General features: G+C 40.3%; 1 protein-coding gene across 4 annotated transcripts in view; it reads left to right on the top strand.

Annotated features, from left to right (window-relative positions):
* The window catches only part of LOC114879355 (DNA N6-methyl adenine demethylase-like), an 84,976-nt gene that overhangs the window by 31,975 nt on the left and 31,597 nt on the right, over positions 1-21,404 (top strand). For all 4 annotated transcript variants that reach the window (XM_029194195.2, XM_029194223.2, XM_029194205.2 and 1 more), the window contains exon 3: positions 15,951-16,025. In XM_029194195.2, the coding sequence (XP_029050028.1) occupies positions 15,951-16,025 (75 nt within the window). The remainder of the gene's footprint in view (positions 1-15,950; positions 16,026-21,404) is intronic.

Below are 21,404 nucleotides of genomic sequence, written 5' to 3'. Positions count from 1 at the left end.
TTTACTTCAGTTGTTGTTGGGTTTGTTTGGAGAAATTGAAAATTTCCACCCCTCTGGATATTTTAAGAATTCTCTTGAAAATAAAGGCAAAACTGGCATTCAAAATTTTGTTAATATCCACTTAACTGTTTGAACTGTATTAAATATGGAATTTCATTATACCTTCGTGGTAAGATGTTAGTTCTGTTAATAGTTAATGAGTTTACATGTTTATGAAGCATAAAATTAGTACTTCGCCATTAGAGTATAATAAATTCTGCGTATAATATGATCCAAATTAGAAAGTTGAATAACTTTATTAAAACCTTATCCTGGAGGAGTGCATGCCACAAGTTTATAAAATTATTTTCAAGAATGATTAATTGTAATTGTGTAATCCTTGGACTGAATCAGTATTCCACAGACGTATACAATTTTTTGAATAATATTGAAAATGGGTAATGTTTAAAGAGCATGTAATCAGCATTTCGCGTAATCTGTTCTTCGGCTTGAATAACGCTGCGCCCCTTTTCCTCGGAAGACTGATTACGATTATAATTTCAAATGATTTTCTTGCCTGTACACGATTTCTCGCTTCGAAGCGTTAAAAATGTGACTCACGAGATCTCGGAACTGATGAATTCAATGCACAATTAAAGGCTCGATGCGAGAGGGGAACGTTAAGTGTCTAATAACTATATACTCGAATGTTTTATTCATACTCTTATCCATTTTTTTTTTTTTTCGAATTTTGTTTTATGATGATTTATTGCTATCCGAGATATAATAATATAGTCGAAGAAGCGAGAACTGTCAAAGTTTTTAAGTGATGAATGACTCGGTTATTTTTCAACTAAAAAATGAATAAGAAACACTTCAACTTGGTCGATTTTATTATGCATAAATTATCGTTATTTTCAAAATATTCAAATCAATCTTTAGACGGTGGAGCTGGCTCTTAATCTTTTTTTTAATTTTTTTCTCAAAAGTTTCCCTTTCAAAAATGAAGGCACCGTTGTACAATACGTATCACAGGTCTGTAGATTTTTGAATCGACGTTACACAGAGACGAGCGTTCGTTAAAATGATAGACTCTTAGAAAATTGCCAGCACTTCCGTCTCCACGACGAATTACCCAATGACGAATCACGTTCATCGCGATCGAAGAACTGCCGCTGCATTATGCACTGGCACGTTTGTCATATGCATACGCTTGCATACGCATTGCGGATCACGTGGATTTCGTGATCCTAGGGAAGCTTTCAGCACGCATCATCAAGCTGGCCTCAAGCACCCTTGAGAAATTTCTTATAAAGCTTTACCATCGTTTGAAAAAATTGTGATCGTCGTATATTTATTACGGTTCCGTTCTGGTTAATTAAAAACGGACCTTTGCTGAATACCGTTACTATAATCCCTGCATATTGATTTAATTTGAAGATAATTTTATGATAAGAATACGAATTATTGTTCCGCACCTTCTTATGCACTTGAGTTAAGACTGGATTAGGTTCGTTCATTAACGAGGTAAATGAGTTTCTTCATTATCATAATTTTTCTAATAAAATGCGCTAAATAGTAAATTTCAACATTGAATGGAAGAAGAATCAAGTAAAACTTGACGTACTTAAAAATATTCCAACAACAGTCGATCGTGCTTTTCTATCTTCTCACAATCAGCTTTGCTTAACGATAAAAGGAAAGAAAACGCGTGTGCGGCTTATCGTTAATGCATAAATTTATCTGTGACTATTCGTCGTTTGCAACAGCCATAGGTGAGTTCTCGTGTCTTACCTGACACAGGTAAGAAGACCCGTACATAAATATTTGCCGCGATAAAACGTTCGAATTTTCGATAGGATCAACTAAAACACCGCACGAATGAGATACATGTATGGTATCTTTGCTCGTAAACTTCGCCGCTAAGCTGCTCGATACCGACGGGATCAATATTTTATTGGGCCTGGATGGTGAACAAAATTATCGAAGAATTTTTATCGGATAAGCCTTTGAAAAAAAAAGACAATATCAAATTGGAAGTCTAAATTTGAAAATTACTTCAATAATTAAAATTTCAACCCTCTTCACTCCATTTTCGTTTCGGACGCCCTATCGTGCAACAGTTCCATCAAACTGCGCAATGTATCTTCGATTTGATATATTGGCAATATAAAACGCGATCTTCTTAGGGAATTATTAAAAGAAGGGATGTGAAAACAACCCCCTAAGCATTCGCTGTACAAACGATCGACAAGCGCGACGAATCGACCTCCAGAAGAACCCAATTACACGCGACAGCTATCGTATGGAATCCACGCCGACATTTGCATAGGGTTATGAAGAAATTCTTGAGGCAGCGCGCATCATTCGCGAGAATTCGGACGATTTTAATTAAATCCGCCGCTCGGTCGAACAATAGAACGAACGGAACGAGACAGACATCGGAATCGTGGCTGTTCTCGCTTCAAGAATTCTGAAGGAACTTCCGTCGGATTCTACCCTTTTCGTATTTTTTCAATCGTGGAAGATACTCAGTTTCTCAATTACAGAATTTATGGAAAAGTATTTTTAAATTATATAAAGCTCTCGGATTACATTGATTAAAAACAATATTTTATATACTTACAATTAGTTGCATCAAGAAGAGGGTTAATTGGATTCCAAAGAGTAACCTGAAAATGTTACGAGCTTCTTTCAAAATATCTTATATCATGCACCAAGCAATTACATTTTATCAACAAAATTATGCAATATTAAAAGAAAAATTGTACGTTGGATCCGTGTTTGGTTTTCTTGATCCTTTGGTCAATTTTCACAGAGTGCAATTTTCCTTCTTTTATTTCGACGCTCATTAAATGTCACGCGTGTACGTAACATGTGCTCGGTGCGTCGATCAGATATATGTACACATATAGGTATACGTACGTATAAAATTGCGTTTCGAGGCCGGTAATTACTTTGTCAGTGAAATTTATCTGCCTTCCCGTCGATGATCTTGCCCTTACCTTCCTGGTGACGCGAAAACTTCAGCCTCGTACTCATTAATACATTAATTACCGCTTTACATGTTCTCTCTGTATTAACGTATTAATTAACATAATTACGGGACCCCCGTCTCGATCCTGTTTGCTGTTGAACTTGGCACATGTAAAAAGTGGCGTAATAATTAGAGGTCTTGGGATCGGTGCGTTTAATGTTAACTTAACGATTAAGAAAATTAAAATCCGTTTTTGGTCCTAAATCGATGTTTTGTTACATGTTTAACAAATTTTGAAAGTTTCGAAAAGAATCGTATTTAAATGAGGGATAAGAAAATTAGGTCAGTCTTGGTATGAATCCATCGGGTCTGGTGTTGGTTCGGTAAGGTGGCGCTCGTTTATTTCCTGGGTGTGCTCGAGTGCAAATGAGCCTGCTCCAGCGCAGGTGAATCCTTATCAGCTCGATAAATTAAAGGATGAGTACGGTTCCACGAGTTGACGGTGCGAACTCGACGAACGCTCGAAGCAAAACCAGATCCTCGAGAGTCTCGAGGAGAATGGGACAGAAACATATCCCTCCCTTGTTGCCTATTAAGGATCAAAGGCGGTCACTTGGACCGTCATCACCAGTCAGATAAGAAAGCGATGACACGCTTACTTGTTGTTCCTCCGAAGGTGCGATGAATTTCTTTCTCTTTTTCTTCTTGAACGGGACCCTTGGGAGCAGAAAGGACCAAACGTGAATTCGTGTCTCAGTATTTTTATTCAATCACCTCGATACGTATACGGCTAATGGCACTGTTTTCTTAATGCAAACGGAAATGCATCCTCCGTGTGCATCCCCCCAAGAACCCCCTCGATGCAAGTTAACCGAGTAGAGTTATCAAAGAAAGGTCAACGCGTCTCTGTTTCGGGTGCAGCTCGTAAACGTTGATGTTCTCGCGTAATGATCGTTACTTTTATGAATGTATAACACGAAGAACGGAAGTGTGACAGTGACAACGGGCATTCCAGTGTCTCTCGTTCACTCGTTCTCTGTTACTCTCACCGGCCAATTCATCGCAACGATGTCTCTGGCTCTCTTGTTCTCGCTTGGTCGCGATCAAAGCAGTGCTCGACGAAGATAGACCGGTTAAAAGCGAGCTAAAGAGAGACAAGCAGCTTAGCGTACACGTAACGCAACGATATAAATTGATTAGGTTGAAGCGAGAGAGGTTGGCCGGTAGGTTGACTCGAACCAACCAGCTCGGAGCTGCGATCGTGGATAGAAAAATCCTGGGAACGAGACCCTCGCTCGCACAAGAGGCCCGAGAGCAAGCCAATGAAAATAAAAAGGATGTCAGATTGCCGCGGCGTCGGAAGTTACGGATTAAGTTAGGAAGTAGACAGTTAATGTCGCTTCGGAGAGAGACGGACAGATGGACGGACCGAACCAACCGACTGACGAAGGGAATTAGAGAGAAAAGGAGAGACGAGATCGTTATGGAGTGTGTGTGTGTGTAGGATATATCGAGCTTAACCGTGTTCGTTCATTGGTTCGATTGCTGACAACGTCGTTGAAAAATTGCGACTCGGTGATCGCATGTTTTTTACGCCACCGACCAGCTCGCTACTCCTTTTCGCGTTTTTCAACCGATTTTCTGGACCAAGTTCGCGAAAGGGAAATGGAAAATCGGTTTCAAAGCTTGGTAATGAATTCCATAAAGGCTTAGGATATAAATTACTTTGAATTTTATTAGAATTCCATAAATTTTGAAGCTGAGAGGATAACAAGCTTTCAGATTAATCCTTAATTAATACCAATTACCATTTTTTGAGCAATTCTTCTATTGGCTACCACTATATGGTATTCGTTAAAAAATTTCAAATTCCTTTTTTAAAATATCTACGCATTCTCTCGAAATCGTCTGTGTCGAGCTTTCATCGGATTCCCTGGGAAAGCAGGAAAAGCCAGGACGAAGCGTCCTCGGATAATCGATCACAATGGCCATATTCAGCGCGCCAAACATTTCCACGGGCTTCAATAGTCGGCGTCGCCGGACAATGGTCGTGTATTGACCTTTGGAGGGTGGGTGAGATGGCAATATTACGTCTGAGAGATGAAACCTTGACCCTAGAACGAAGGCTATTTGGGTGGACTGGTCCCGCATAGGATGCTTCCGCGTTCCATTTCGAAATCAACCATCAATTCGTATTCTACTTTTAGCAATTATTCACAGCATTATATACTAAACTTTGAATGACACCCTATACTATGCAGCTCCTCTGCATTTCCGTTTGTCTTCCACATCTTTTTTAGAAAGTATCTTCTTTGACCATCGAAAGGTCCCATCAGTCGTCGAGAAAATGGGTCTGTTGGGTCCCGTCGACTCGAATTTCGATCCCTCGAAGATTTTTTTTTTGCATCACTGTCGCTTCTAGCAGTACCGCTAGGTTGACCCGAGATAGAGCTGATTTACGAGGACCTAAGGGATCCTTTTGAACGCGTACATTGCGATCTTGCATTCTGATGTCCCGACATTGTTCGTTGAAACAATGTCGAGCAACGGTGATCGTCTACGTTAAAAGCTGACCCGACGTAGCGGAGCTTTCTCGTTAGGAAACGACATCGATTGTATCCTCTCATTAGAGACTTTTTCGATAGAACGTAGATGAATGGTGATTGTTCGTATGATTCTTTCTCTTAATCATCGAAATCGTTCATCGCTTTATAGCGTTAATTATGACGTTTATTGTAGTTTCTTCCTTCACTGCTTTAACAAAGAATATGTCCTGTTAATTGAATTGCTGCGCACCATGTCGAATTGAAACGCAATAAAGAAATTTTCCTTAAGAGTGTCGGAATGAATGGTAAACAAATTATTTCATTAAGTTTTAAAGAACAGACGTCCGTGTAATTAGAGAGTCAATTTTTCCATTTATATGAATCATTCTTTGTCAAAATTCATTCGTTCGTGTTGATTGATGTTTATCAGAATTCATTTCTCGTACGGGACCAGTAGATTTCCTTGCACCTTCGTGGAGAAAGAATCGAGGGTGAAAATGGATACTGAAGAGGGCACGGATGGAAAAGGGATGGGAGAACGAAACCGTGATAAAGTAGAACCCTCGATTGTGGAAAGGCCCTCTTCCGAATGGAGGCGTTGCGAGGGTGGTGTTACGATTGTTGTCAGGGTCGGGGACACGGATGTCTGCTTTCGAGAGATCCATTCCATTTCCGATATCAAGGTCATAAGACCAACGCAAATCGACCATTCAGAATATCTTTGACCGTACTGAAAACCAATGACTCACACGGTGCGTCTGATTTGTATGCATCAGTGATGCATCAGAAGAAATGCATAAATCTTCGAACCCAACTTCCTCTGCAATATATTACATGTTCGTTGCATTTTAATTAAATTCTTAAAATTAAATTATCTAATATCTTGCAAGTGAAAATATCGTCCATGATACCTATGTCCGCAATTTACCCCCATATCTTTCACCAGGGATACCCCGACTTACATTACCCTGTCTAATGTTTCATTCAGAAAAAATTCGAAAGCATTCACTTGATCCTGGAACATCAGGAGGTTCCAGGTCTAAACACGTGGACAGTCCACGTGGTCATGTTATTGTTTCGAGCGTAAGGGTGTTCTGGTGGGCCAGCATCGTGACAGGGGTATGGGTACGGAGGGTCAGGCACCCCAGAGTCGACCCTCCAGGAGGGATTTCATTCATGATCCCAAAACCCACCCCCGGTGTGTCCCGAGTTTCTCCAGGGGCTGTGAGGGCAAGCGATACATTACCAAGAGAAAAGGGTAGTCGGCGTGACTCCTCTTCTGCGTGGTGGCTCGTGCTGCTCGCAAGGCACATGACATCTGGAAGGAAGGGGGACCTTCGGATTTGGCCATTTGATATCTTAATACGGAGGGATGCTACGAGCAGAAACAAAGATAGACTGATATAAGGGGGGAGAGTAGGAGAGGGAAGAGGCATCAAGGACGACGCCCTCACGTTGCATTCTACTTAGCGCCACTGTGTTTTGCTCGAACCAGCCACGGGTAAGGTCAGTTACCGTCCCATGGATTCGAGGCTATCCCTTTCGCTTCAGCCCCGCTCACTTTTCCTCCTAGTATCTCCCTTCACCTTTGTAAACAGCTTTGAAAACGATAAGGTGCCAAACGACGTGTCAGGACACCGAACATGGGACGAGCAATTTGCTGGCTCTCCTTAGGTGAAATTGAAAATTTTTTAAATAGTGTTTCGCTGTCCTTAAAAATGTAGAAATGTCCTTCTGAAAAGCACTTCAGTACTTGAATCCTATTTGCATTGGATTACGTTATTTCTCTTACAAACTTCTAACCATCGAATTGTATAGATTCAATAATAGAATTTCGAGATTTAATCGGTCGATGAAAGTGATCACAAATGTATTCAAAATTAGATGAACAAAAAACATCGATTACAATAAGATTGCGTAAATCCAAACGAGAACACTTGGATTATACAAAAGCCGGTATCGAGAAAGGAAAGTGGAATATTGGGGTGAAACAGAGGTTTCGTAATAAATACTCTATTTATTACGAGTTATTAAATAACTTCTCATATCCTTCCTCCCGTTCTCATTGTGCTACAAACCTTCATTAACCGTTACAAAATTTCTCATTCACCCCTCAATATTTCTGTATTCCGTAACGTGTACGATAAATATAACGCGTTTGTTAAAGCGTTCAATCTTCTAGCTAAACCCATTACCTTACTAAAATTTCTCCACCTGCTGGAATTTCAATTTCACGTTCAAAGTACGCGTTCGAATACATAAGAATTTTTCACGTGGATCATAAAACGAAATAAATTTGTTTCATGACATCATTCTAATAAGAAAAGAAGAAAAGAAGAAAAAATTATAAAACTAAGAGAAAATAAATTTTAAAACAAAGAATCATTATTCTCAGGTAATTCGGTATTTCACAAGTGTGTGTACCGATCGAATAAAGAAATTACACAGTCGGTGCGTGTGTACCTAGATATAATAGCTGGTGCAGAAAAACACGTATTAAGTATTCCCTCGCTACTTTAAAAGCACGTTATATCCATTAGTTACACCTGCTCGCTCGAGGAACAGGACGAAGATGCGTAAAGATGTACTCTTTATGTCATTTATTTTAACTCCTATCTAACAATTTTTCCACACAGTAAACTTGAACATTTTTATTATTTGTGTCTGTTCCAGTGGCTGGTCAATGGTGACCAGTACCCCAATTTAGATATACTCTAATAATTAAATAGAAAAATATTATGTTATTCCAAAAGCTTAAAATTTAAAATTTGTGATAATTAAAATTTTAATGTACCTTATCTTCAGATTAAGAAAAGGGGAATTTTAGAAAGGAGGATGTAAATCGTGTTGTACAGCTAATTACACAAAACATTTTTACTAATTACAATTATTACACAGTCACTCTGATTAATACACTGAACCTTCCAGCGGAGTTGATATTCGCGATTCCAGTTGACCCGAGCTCACTTAACTTGGGTGGCGATTTTCTTGTCTGTTCTGTTAATCGCGTTTCTATGATGCCGCTGGTTGCTCGTTATGTTCAATTTTCTCAGGAGGCCTACAATGGGCAGCGATCTGGGCCGCTCGTTTTCCCATGAACAAGGTTGGAAGGTCGAGGAGGGCTTGTTACATATCCGACTGCTTATTAATCCGCTCCGTAAACGGACGTCTTTTCAACCCGTGTAAAGCTCCCCTTCCACGAAATACGGAATTTTCGCTAAATTATAGGATACGAATCGTGAAAACGCCGATGTAAGTGATAACCAAAATAGCTTGAAACATTTCTCGTCATCGTCTGTCGATCTTGTAGCATTCGTGGAAGCAGGATATTTTAATGAAACAATAGATTTATATCTTTGTATAACCAGAGGTGATTATACAATTATTATATAACATACTCAAATATGGTTTAAATAGGAAAGCATAATAGGGACTTTCTCATTGCATCATTCTATTATTCGAACGATCCACTGTCTGACAGGGATGCAAGGATATACCCTGAAGAGATTGAATCAAGTAGAAGGTTCGAGTAAAGATAAAAGGAGAATGTGTTTGCTGGAAAATGGTGTAGGCTGCGTGTTTCGAGAAGCGTAGCCGCAATTTCAGGCTGGTTAGTGCGTGAATCGACGCGGCGGTTCGTGTGTACGGGGCACCCTTGTACACGGTGTCACGGGGTTGTATGGAGAAGGCAGCTGCAAGCCGGCGAAGCGAGACGGGCCTAAGGTCGTGTATACTCGGAAACGTTGTAAAAATAATTATTAAAGCCGTTACCATGGTGTTTTGTATTTGAACGATCCGTCCATGCAAAATATTCGCCGTATTTGAAACTTTTTTAATTAACTAGAATGCAATTTTGAATCAATTTAAATCACAGCGTAATTCTGTGACGCAGCTGCAATTCATCAAAGAGCAAAAAAAAAGTAAAGAAAGAAGAAAGTAATTGGTATCAAATTATAAGTGCAGTTTTACGATGCAGCTGCAACTATACAAAGTTGAGTTGATCGAGTTGCAACTGCTGCACCACGAATGCATTTACGAGCCGTTCACACGGACCGACCTATACAGCGTAACTGCAATTGGCGTACAGCAAGGTAGTTGTAACTCGTTAAACTAACTAGACACGTTGTAATGTTATTCGGTTTTCCAATGCGTTTATCATTCGCCGACGATGATTAAAACGCAGCGTAATGTCGACTACAAGGATTACACGTTCCGCGTGCATTTGCATTTTTTCCAATGCAGCTGGCGATGCAGCGAGACGCATTGTGAACGTAACGCGAGCACAGCTATAACTACAATAACTTGGATGCAAATTTAATTGCAGGAAGTAATGTTACAATTTAAGTACACTTACTATTGCAATCTTGTAATATAGTTATTGCATATGATTTTTCAAATGCAATTGCTATAATTGCATACTCGCTTCAGTTGCAATCTTGCCAATTTTTTTTAATTGCATCAATATTTTAACATTGCAAATTCCTCAGCCAGCACCCTATTGTACCATAGGGTGCAACGGCATACATTATGCTCGTAAAGAGTCGAATAATGTATAGAAAAGTCATCGATCGCGAGCAGCGATGCGGAAATAATTCAAGATTATTATTATTTCTTTTCTGTCTGCAAAGCGTTTCGATCAGAACGCCTGGCTGGCTTAATTCTCTGTACGGGGAACGGGATATTCCCCGTTGGCCACGATCCCCCCAGAATTATTACGTTCCATCGCGAATGACCCACCCTGTACACACACAACCCCACGATCGAACCAACCGATGATCTAACCAAGTATCAATACGACTTACGTAAGCGAATCGAATGGGAATTTCGAATGTTTCACGGTCAAATGGAGCGGTCCTGAAAACTTCTTCTTCTCTTTCTTAGAATACTTTTCTTCGAACGTTACCAACATTTTATGCTGGAAGTTTCAGATTATTTTAGATGCAAGATCCTGATGGAATTGAATTGGAGTGATTGGATTAAAAATTTGATAAGATTCGAGGTAGTCTGAAATGAAAAGAATGTTTTATAAAAATATCGTGCATGGTTGACGTAAATTAATTTCTTTCTGATGTATGAGATAGGTACTCTTGCTATGATTACAAAGGGGTTGATCTGTTCGTGACTGTTCCTTTTTCGTCGCGATGTCGATTAAATAACAATGCCATAGCAACAACTGGTTGCGTGTCCGACTACGTCGACGCATTTCTGCGTATTTCGCATTTGCACCGATCAATATTTCGTGTTTATCGCAAGGACAGATTAAAACTTGAGACGCTGTACGTGTTGCGGGGAAACTTTGCATAATTTCTATCTTACCTTCCCATATATTTTTAAGCCATTACAAAATTTATCATATCAATTCTAGAGATAATTAAAAACTACCCTTCTGTTCTATTTCCATTGAATACTACTAAAATTATTTTAAAATATTCTCAGATATTTTGATGGAAAAACAAAATTTCAAGTCGCCATTAGTTAATTATAGAATTATATGATTTTTATCGATCATACGCACAGTAGCGTGTCGAAGCGTATATCGCGGTGAAACGCGAAAATGGAGAACGTACGCGGTTGCAAGCGTATAGTGCACATGGTACGCTCGATAACCTGTCCTTCGGACGTACCTACCATTTTTAACCGTCGCACTTCTAATGGGTGCAACGGCTCTTTCGAACGGCGCGCCGACCATCTGTCGCCCGTTGGATACGCTTTGACGAAATTAAAGTCAGCTGACCGAGAAAGCGGACGTTTTTAACTATCGCGGGAACTTCGGGAGTGTTTACCGTCGCTTCCTCGCAATTTCCGTTCTTTTTATCCAGAACCTTGTTAAATCAATCTTCAATTATTCTTTCTTCTTAAAATTTCTGGAATTTTGTATCGTAAAAAAAGCTGATTGTACTTTGAACAAATGATATTCTTCCCTTTTCGATTGAACATTTCCAGACGTGCCGTAACAATGATACATCGTAGCCTCTCGTTCTCTAAGGGGGATAATGTTTTGTATCGAAGTCAGCAGCTTGTGTGTTGACGGGTTTCAGTCATTTTTACGAGCACGGATTTCGAGGACATGCAGCGTGCATTGAAACGGACCCGTTTTGGGGAACGCGTCGCGACGCATTCAACATTTTTATCGCGAACACCCTTTCAGAGAATCGCGCGACGCGTTGCGAAGAGAATGAAAAGAGCAGACAAAGGGACGCGTGCGGCGAGGAGGAATCTCGATGTCGAATTCTTTCATTAGCCGAAGGACCAGTCACGGAAATCCGGGATTTCGGTGCCGTTCTCTGTCCTTCTCCTTGTCTTTACCCCGTTCTATCTTTATCTCGATGCTTGTTTCTCTTTTCTTTTCTTTCGAAATCCCTTTTGTGTCTTCGAATTGGCTAAAAAAATTTGTACAATTCAGAGGAATAATAAGCGGATCCAAGGTGCAAATGATCTCACAATAATTTATCAAGTCTCCTATCAAAATTCAAAGGGGATCTAGAACTGAGACAAAAGGGAAAGAATGTAGGGTAAAAATGAAGGGAACGTATAAAGAGTTAAAAGAACTGGTTACACGGTCACGATCATTATCACGGATCGTTTTTCGGTCGGGAATAAATCAGAATGTACTATTTCCTCGCAACGTTTACTGTCAACAGAAGCAGATGTCCCGGCGCTAATCATTTCATCTGAACAGTCCCGTGTTTGGTTATAATACCATCTTCCTGGGCAAATGTTCGGCGTCGGGACGACTTTAGACAAATACAAGGGCCGGCTGTCACCGTGCTGCTTCCTTTCCTTCGTTGTTTGGAAACTTACCGAAAAATATATACCCGTTCTCTTCGAGCGGGCTTGCTACTTAAACACAGAGTCACTAGTTCTACGACCCTCGACAAGTTTCAATGTCCCGAGCTGCTGGAGAACAAGAATCTACTAACCAATTATCGTTGGACATGTCATTAACACTACCGATTCTGGTTTCTTTGTACCTGTGAAAGGAATTTACATTCGAGACATTCTGTAGCATAGAATTTTAAAAAATTATCTTTTTCAATAATTAAGACGTTAATTGTTCGGGACTACGAAGTATCTATGTTTTCAAGCTACGTTAAATCTTTCTTTGTCGAAGGTACAAACGGTTAACGTGTTTCTTATCGAGATCCGTGCATCTGTCGAGTGAAGATATAAGGAAACGTACTTACGAAATATTTTAATTAGCTTATCAGAAAATCGATGACAGCTGCCGGGGAAGCGCGTGCTTCTAATTGCTGATCTAGACTTCAGATGGAACTCTTTGCTTCTTTCTTCTTTCATCATAATTCTCTTTATTGTTATTAATCGCGAGAGACTTGGTATCATCGTCGTAATATGTCACGAGTCGAACGTGAGTTATTTTAAAGCAGCTGTTTGGCAGCAAGAAACTGAGGAACTTATAAGTTATTATTTATAATCTTAGATATTTAGATAAGTAGATAATGATTTCTAAGGTCGATCGATCTTTGCAGCTGACGTATCGATAAGACGGTGCGTGCGTTATTAAAATTAAAATCTCGCCGGTAGGATATTACGGTACAACGCGTTACGCATTCATCTCGTAAGGCTAATAAGCTAATTATAATGCTGTCAAACACGTGCATCCATCTCGTTAACTTCTAAGGAAATCATCGAACCGGACTTGAAACGTGGGAGACGAGCGAATGGGAGATCTTGAGGGATATCTTCGATAATTATTAACTCGCAAAGCCGTTGTTTCTTCGTGATATTCGATTAAAAATGACCCTTGTCAAAGAAATTGTTGAAACCCTTTTATTTAACCTAGAACCTTTAAATTTCTTAAAATTCATTTAACAATGCTTCAGAACAATACACCTACTTAAATCACCCTTCATTAAATCCACTACTACTCCATTAGAAGCTAATTACCATATCGAGGAGAAATCTTCAAAATTTCCACTTCAATAAAAAAATCATTTGTTTTTCTAAAAGGAAAAAAAGTTAAGCATCGGTGTGCAGAGTTTATATAACTCTATAATTTGGCGAGGTTCTCCTAAGTAGAGAAGTTACGCGGGTCGGGGACAGGTTAAAGAGAAGAGAGAGAGAGAGAGAGAAAAAAAATTTCTTTGCTTGCACGATTAATTACGCCCTCATTCCCGCCCCAAGTGCGGCTCTCTTGACGACGATGCATCGTCGATATTGACATTTGCCTTGCTTCCTTTACTCCCTCTTCTCTTTCCCTGTTTCACCCTTCTTCCTCTTTCCCTCTCACTCAGCCCGACCGTGCACGCGTGTACGGCCAGGAAATTCGTGTGTGCGTGCACGCACCACCCACCTGTATATCGTACACATATCTACCCTTTGCTCGCTGCTCGTTCTCCTGTTTACCGAGAAACCGCGATATTTACGCGAGAGCAACGTCGAACGGGCCGCAAGAGGGGCTGTGAAGGTGCAACGAGTTGTTGATGGAGGAGAAAGAGGAAAAGCGTGCTGGTGAGAGAAGAAAGCTACGAAACGAACAGAGAGAGAGAGGAAAGTGTCGATGGAGGGTTGGAGAGATGTGTACGAGAGAAAGAGAGAGAGAGGGATGGTGAAAGGAGAGAAAGGGAGAGAGTGAGAGATATGGAATTAAGGGGACACACCCCTATCTTTCGAGCGTACGCTTATCGAATGCACCGACAACTACGCTTTTCCTCGTTCGCTCACGAAGACGGTTCTGTCATGCGAGTCAGCCAGGTAGGTTGGTAGGTAAGCTAGGTAGGTTGGTGGGAATACGCGTACAAGGGAATTAGACCATAATCGTCCACGCGTGTGCCGACGCCGAAGGGGACGTTTTCCGCCTGCCTCGGACCTCGATGTTCACTCGCGCGATCATCTCTCTGCTTCTCTCGACGCTCCTTACCGTGCCGACCACCTACTCGTTCGTATCTCTTCATTTTATTCTTCTAAGTCTTTTCTTATATTGTTAGTTTGTCACTTGTTCTATCAGTGTCACTATCTCTGGCTTGAATATCATTTTAACCCCTCAACACTTAGATTTTGTCAGATTCATTCGGTTGATTTTGAAATTTAGGATGTAGGATTTTAAGGAACAGTGCTAGAAGAGGAGTATAATTGGTTCTTTAGTCATTACTTTGTTCCTTCGTACTATTAATCCTATCACCCTGGAAAAGCATACTTTAGATCCCCGTTTCTCTTTTGTTTCCACTCGTTTCACAAATACACATTTCGAATTGTATTTTTCTTTCTTCTGTTGATCTTATTCGAGGAAATTCGTTTGGAAAGCAAACAGAACTGGATGGGAGAAAATCGTGAGGGTGGAACTAAATTGTGATAGAAGATTTTTATTCAGGTTTAAAGATATTTATAGATAGGTGCTTAAACTTAGAAAAATAAACTGAAGAAATAAAAATTTAATCATGTGTGATTATACAAAAATATAAGTCACTATTTTAATATCAATTTTCAACCATATCTCCCGCCATGGGTCGGTAGAAAAAATGGTGGCTCCCAGTAAACTTACTGCATACGCCACCTACCAACATCGGTCGAAGGTAATTCTTTCTTCTGGTGGGTAACGCAGGTCTCTACTCTGAGCGACTGCCAACAAATACATATCAATTCATTTTCCAAAAGAGAAAAAAAAAGAAAACAATTTTTCACTTTTATTTATTATCATACCATACTTTTAATAATAACATAATATTTTATAATAATTATACAATATTATCAGATATTTGACAAACGGTACATTGTGCAATTGTCTTACCGATCGGGAAAACTACCCCTTTTATTTCATACTCAAAACGGGGAATCCATAAGTTCATACTTGGTACCCCCAAAAATTCTATCAGTATTAAAATAGAATGAAACCAAAAAAAATTCTAAATATAGATGTAAAAATAAAGCGAACTCATTATATTATTTATTAATCCCTTCGACCATCGGTGCATTGACCCAACTTACAAACATAGATTTCGCAAATAAAATTGCAAAAAATTCCTATTAAATATTGAAACTTTCCTACACGAGGGATTCGGAACCAAACCGAATTTTCATACTCATTAGACCATGCAATTTGCCCGTACTAATTAACCCGGACCAACCGAGAGCACATCGATTACTATCGAGCGATGGAAGCGTATAGGAGGCCGCGGGCTATTCGCGGCATCTTTCGTCCGGGAATAATCTAAAACGTTTTGTCGTGGTGAATCTAATCTAATACCGCTGGCCCTGAAAGGTTATACTTTTATTGGCACGTCTATTGGGCTTAACGAGGTCAATTGAGGTGATACGGTTGCCTTGATTTTACGATAGTCCGTTGATCGTCGGAACGATAACGATCCCGAAAGCCGGCCACCGCCGATCTCGCGGCTACACATATGTATGTTTCACGAGATCAAGGAATCGCTCGATTCTTTTGTATACAACAAACATATTTTTAACCGAACCAATTCTCAATTGTGTTTCAGCACCTGTACCATCTGCAGACGGGCGAGGGTGCGTTCAGGGAGAGGGGCAGGGGACGAGGCAAAGGTGCAACCAGGGTAAGCAACTCGAGCCTCTTTTGTTCTCTGTTCTTGTATGGAATCGTTTTAATCGTTCTGTGTTTCGGGAAAACGATAAAAAACAGAAGAATTTTAGTGTTCCTTCTTTTTCTTGTAAAGCATCACCTAGAAAGATTAAGGGATGGAGTAATTGCCTACTTTTCGTGCTTATTGCAAAATAAGGGTAGTTTGAGGGATGAAGAAGATCCTTTGGAATCTTTGCGCACAGAACCACCTAAACCGGAAGTGATCAGGATTTAAGTTCGTTCCTCAAAAATATCAGTTCCTCCTCGCGCAGGACCGCAGTACAATTTCGTAGTTTTTCCTCTTCGGACAAAGTTTCCTGGGGAAAAACGAGGACGGTCGTCTATTTGGAATAAATTTCTTGCCACTTACCATCGAGCTGCAGGAAGTTTGAGAACTGACATTAAGCAAGCTGGTATTGATCGACGTTGAGCGCGCGTGTGCGTTCTGCACCGCCATGTTTAAAATGTTCCAGCTGCTACGGTAATCAAGCTACAGTTGTTGCATTTCACTACCAAATACCCAAGATATCTAGCTCCAAATTCTTCTTTAGTTTCATGCCAATTTATCCGCGACCATTTATATTGTTCCAACGTGTTTCTTATTTGCCTTGAAACTTCGCCGCGCAACCCATTCTTCATCGGCGCTCGCGAGCGTACCCACTTCCGGTGAAACGATCTGCCAAACTTTCTCTAATGAGAATTCTTCTGTGGAATTATTTTTATCTTTTTTTTTTAAACTTCAATCGATAACAAGATTCAAAGATTCGTAGAAATTACAGCGTAGAAGGTAGATCTTATCAATGGAACTTTTAATGACTCATGGTACACTATAAAATGATATTTACAAAGCGATTACCAAGATTGTACACGAGATATCGAAAAAGGCACTTGTAAATATTGCACTATTCTCTTAGTAAGATAATTATATAGCAGACATATCAAAATACAATCTATCCAATTGGTAATTGATAAACTGAAGTGTCAGTGATGCCTGTTTTCCAGCACTCGGGCAAAGGAATAATGGAGCTCTGGTAGTTAGGCGTTTTCCTATTCGAACCAGCAAGTGCATAGCACCGCAGCTGATTTATATCGCGTTCGACGAGCTTTTGATATCTCTGTGGCGGCGGAGTGTTATCGATCTCTCAAAACGAACGATGCACACGTGCACCGACACCTGTGCCGACGCCAACGTCTTCATAACAGAATGCAATTCAACTTTTTCAATGTTTCAATTTATATTCGTTCAAGCGATCGATAGCCGCCGCTCGGAATTCACCCTCTCCATCTAAAATCACTTCCTACTAAATTATTTCACAGCTTTGATCGAGTATTTTCTTGTCCTATTTCCGGAAATAATTTCCCTGAATTTCGGGGTGAAGGTATTGGGGAATAATGAAATTAATTTTAGAATTTTGCTTAAAATAAGAAATCTGATTTAAATTTCAAGAATGTTAATTAGTAGAGTATTTTTGACGGCGTATATCGTCTTTATTCGAGAACCCTGTATCACGTAATAAGGAAGTAGAAAGTAGGAAGTGACCTTTCACAAAAATAGCTCCACCTACGAAGAAATTACTTTTTCTTGATTTAATCTTCGAATGGATACCATCGCCGCATTTTATATTAGAAACAGACTAAAATAGAATACCAACTAAAAGAAGCTCGGATTTCCGGGGCTGTCGTTCCCGAATTCACCGATCATCCCCTAATTTTAACGCGACCACGTTCGAATTGAATTGCAGCTCGATCGAACCATCCGATTTCCTCGTTTCCGAACGATTTAATCCAAAATCAATGACCTCTTCTCAATCCACGGATTTCGGTGTGCAAGTGCCGAAGATCAAGTTGCGGATATCCTAGGTGAAATAATTAGCGGTCTTCCTCTGCCAACCTTCGACTTACCCCTCTCGTCGGTTCACTCTTTCTCTCTCTCTTTAACCATCTCCCTTCCATCGTCGACGGCAGCTAAATTGCATTAGGTCGACGAAACGGGGGTTGAAGAGGGTTGGCGGCACTGGTGGCGGGCAGAGGTGTCGAAGCGCGCCATCTTGAATTCGCGAACAATGTGTCGGCTCCAAAGGTTCCGACCGACAGTAAAACGAAGACGAACCTGCCCGCGAATATCGATCGGTCGCGCTACGAATAAAATGCTAATTCTTCCTCCCTCTTGTCTCTTTTCCACCCCTTCGGTCATCCCCTTCGGAACCAGCTTTTCTCTTCATCTTTCTTTTTCATTGTGGGGGTGGTCCCTCAGGTTTAACCCTTACACGGGCAATCGAGTACCGATTGAAGGTTTAATATTTCAAATTTTTGAAGTAGTTTTTAGATATTTTATTGAGAATATTGAAACTTGTTAAAAGAATTGTAATTAATAACTGAAAGTAGGGTAAGAAGAAAGGGAGAAATTTGGGTTATTGATGAATAGAAAGGAGGCAGTTGGCAGGATGCCCATGAAGAACTGGATGATTAGTGTGAAACTGAAGAATAGGAGAAAAAATATGTACTCAGAGTTTGAAATAAAATTTTTATTATCAGAACGCATACATTATCCAAAACGTTATTTACAGAGGCGTTTATATGGTTCCTTGCTAGGAAGTACCATTAAATATCACGCTTGGTAATAGAGCCGTAGCAAACTCTTGCCTATAATTTTCGTTATTAGGATAATTAAGTTCCACACCGTGGAAAATAATCGAGTCAGAACGAACGGTGACATTATTTATGGAACGTTCACGCGAACTTTCCTCCCCCTTTTCGAATTTCAACGCTAACTGTGCTCGTTTTATCCCCCTTAATTTAACGTGGCTCAACCCTGCTCTTGTAAGCAATTTTTTTAAACATTGTGTAATTAACGAGACTTTAATTACCTGCAAATATCATTAGTACGATTTACAATTTTTCCCCATAAACTATTTTCAAATTAATTAATGTTTATTTAGAAGCATGGAATAAGAAATTGGGACGCTATTTCCGTTCCGAGTCTCGCAGTGGGCCTTTTTCTTGTCTTATCTATGCTCGTCGATAAGATAATATGGCCCTCATATTTTCTACTGAACGAGTAGAGATTAGAGTTGTCATTATTCATAAGAAATAAAGAATTCCTGATACTTGAGAAAATCGGTCTGCCTTATTATTCAGAAAGATTGGATAGTAACGGGAAAATTTTCAATTTCCTGCAAGAAACCTTGCAATCTAAAACATCTTCACTGGCAATAAATTCACACTGATAATAGAAATGTCATACCAGAGACAAATTAATTCACGACACTAAAGATAAATCATATTTAACAGCAATAAAATGGTAATCTTCTAAATAAAAATTTATACAAGTTTTTTAAGTGTTCCTCCTGAAGATTCCCCCAGAACGATGATCGATGAGACGTTACAATTTCACCGTGGTTATCAATACATCAGCGCGACGAATAAATATTTACCACGAGATATAAGAAGAAAAATGCCACGTTATGTTTAGATTATTATATAAATCTTGTTTATTTCGATAAAACAAGTATCCCGTAGGAAAAAGTAACAAGTTTACACATTTCTTATTAAAAAAAAAAAAAAGATATTAAAGCTGTCTATTTTGAAAAGGGGAGTGTTCTCTATGGGATAATCTCGAAACGAAATCAAATTTCTCGTGCAGCTGAGATTAATTGAATCCTTGACAGGACCCGACGATCGAGGGTCAATCTTCCCCTGGTAAACCATTGAATCACGCTCCATGAACGATTAATCGATCGCTCGGGGCCCCACACGAGTCGACAACGAAATTAAACGAAAAGTTGATCGGTGGTCGGTCATAAACGCTGCTCGATTAGGTTTCTCGAGCGGCCGGCAAACAGCTCGAAGCGATTCGCGAAGGATATCGAACCGTTTCCGAGGCTTCGTTGCCACGTGAAACGTGCAAGAACGCACGTGAACCGTCCACCAAACCGATAACCATTCGATGCAATTGAGAGAACTCGCGATTTCGAGTTATACCACGGTCTACTTCACAGATGAATCATTAATAAGTCGCCACAGAAGCTTTGCTTCGGTCAGAATGTTGATACAAAAGAGAAGGCGGCCCGAGTGAAGAATATAGCACAGCAGAGAACAGAAAATGGAGCAACAAAGTAACTTAGTAAGAAGGTAAGAGGTTGATTCCTCGATCGTCTTAAACGGCCAATTGATTTCGAGCAGACTGTAATCCCTTGAGATCTACTGCAGTTGCCAGTTTGGGAATTTTCGATCGATTCGAAGATAGCCAAAACACGAGAGCACTTAATACTTCTAATTCAATGACTCATGTCTCTGATTTCATAGCTCAGTCGTTTGTTTCGTGTTTTACACCGCGGCTGATGTAATCAAAGTATAATACCATGGTGTCATCGGAGAACTATGAGAGACTATGTTGAAAGAACCTTGGAAAATGTTGATTATTCTTCAAAACACAGACCAACGTTTAATCGGACTCTAATATAATAATTATCACACTGGCTACTTGGAAGGATTGCTTCGAACGATATCAGATGAGCGAAAGGGTTTAGGCGGGAACAGTGGCAATTGAGGGAGTCTCGAAGGCTAACCACGATTACCTCGAGTGGCAGAAGTGATTTGGCAAACGCGGAAGCTCGGCCACAGTTGGGGTGGGACTTGGCTTCCTCGAAAGGAGTGGCGTGGACAGGGAACTTCCGGCAGAGAGATCAGAGGAAGGGTGTTATTCAACAGTGGTAACGCGTTCAGCAACAAGTTGCTGCGACGTTAATAAACGAACACCCTCGAGGTAACATTTTGCCCGTAGTTGTTGGATATCCACCATCCAGCTAACGGCACGCTCTTGAATCCCTAGCTAGCTTTCTCTGTTACGTGTCGCCGTCGGGAAACGGGCCTCTATCGTTCGCTGACACCTCCTCTCGACGCACTTCACGCGAAAATTCCTCCGTAAAAAAAAAAAAAAGAGGAGAAAAAGGATTGTCGTGCAAAATCAACGGTGCGTCAAATCGCAGTGCGAATCGATGAGCCGTGGAAGGGGAACGAAGGAAAGTTGCACGGCTAATCGAGCGTTAATGGCACACGATCTCGCTGATGCAAGCGAGTCACCCCGACGAGATAGAACAATTAAAATATCGATGTCGTGATGGAGAGCCGGTTCTTTCGCACCGCTTGTTTTTTATTTGCGTGCTATGGTAAACGTGGGCTTGTTTGAGCGGTTAATCGCGGACAACCGCGTTCGTGTCGAACTTTCTTCTTTTTTTTGAGAAACAGCTTGGTATAGCACCAGGAAAACTGAGCTTTATTTAGAACACGACACCCAGTTTTCCTGTTGGTGGTTTGGATTTTATGGGTTCGATGCAATGATTAATGCGTTGTC

The sequence above is a fragment of the Osmia bicornis genome, chromosome 2 (genome assembly GCF_907164935.1).
Source record: "Osmia bicornis bicornis chromosome 2, iOsmBic2.1, whole genome shotgun sequence".
NCBI classification, from domain to species: domain Eukaryota; kingdom Metazoa; phylum Arthropoda; class Insecta; order Hymenoptera; family Megachilidae; genus Osmia; species Osmia bicornis.
This window is presented reverse-complemented; position numbering and strand designations above follow the sequence as displayed.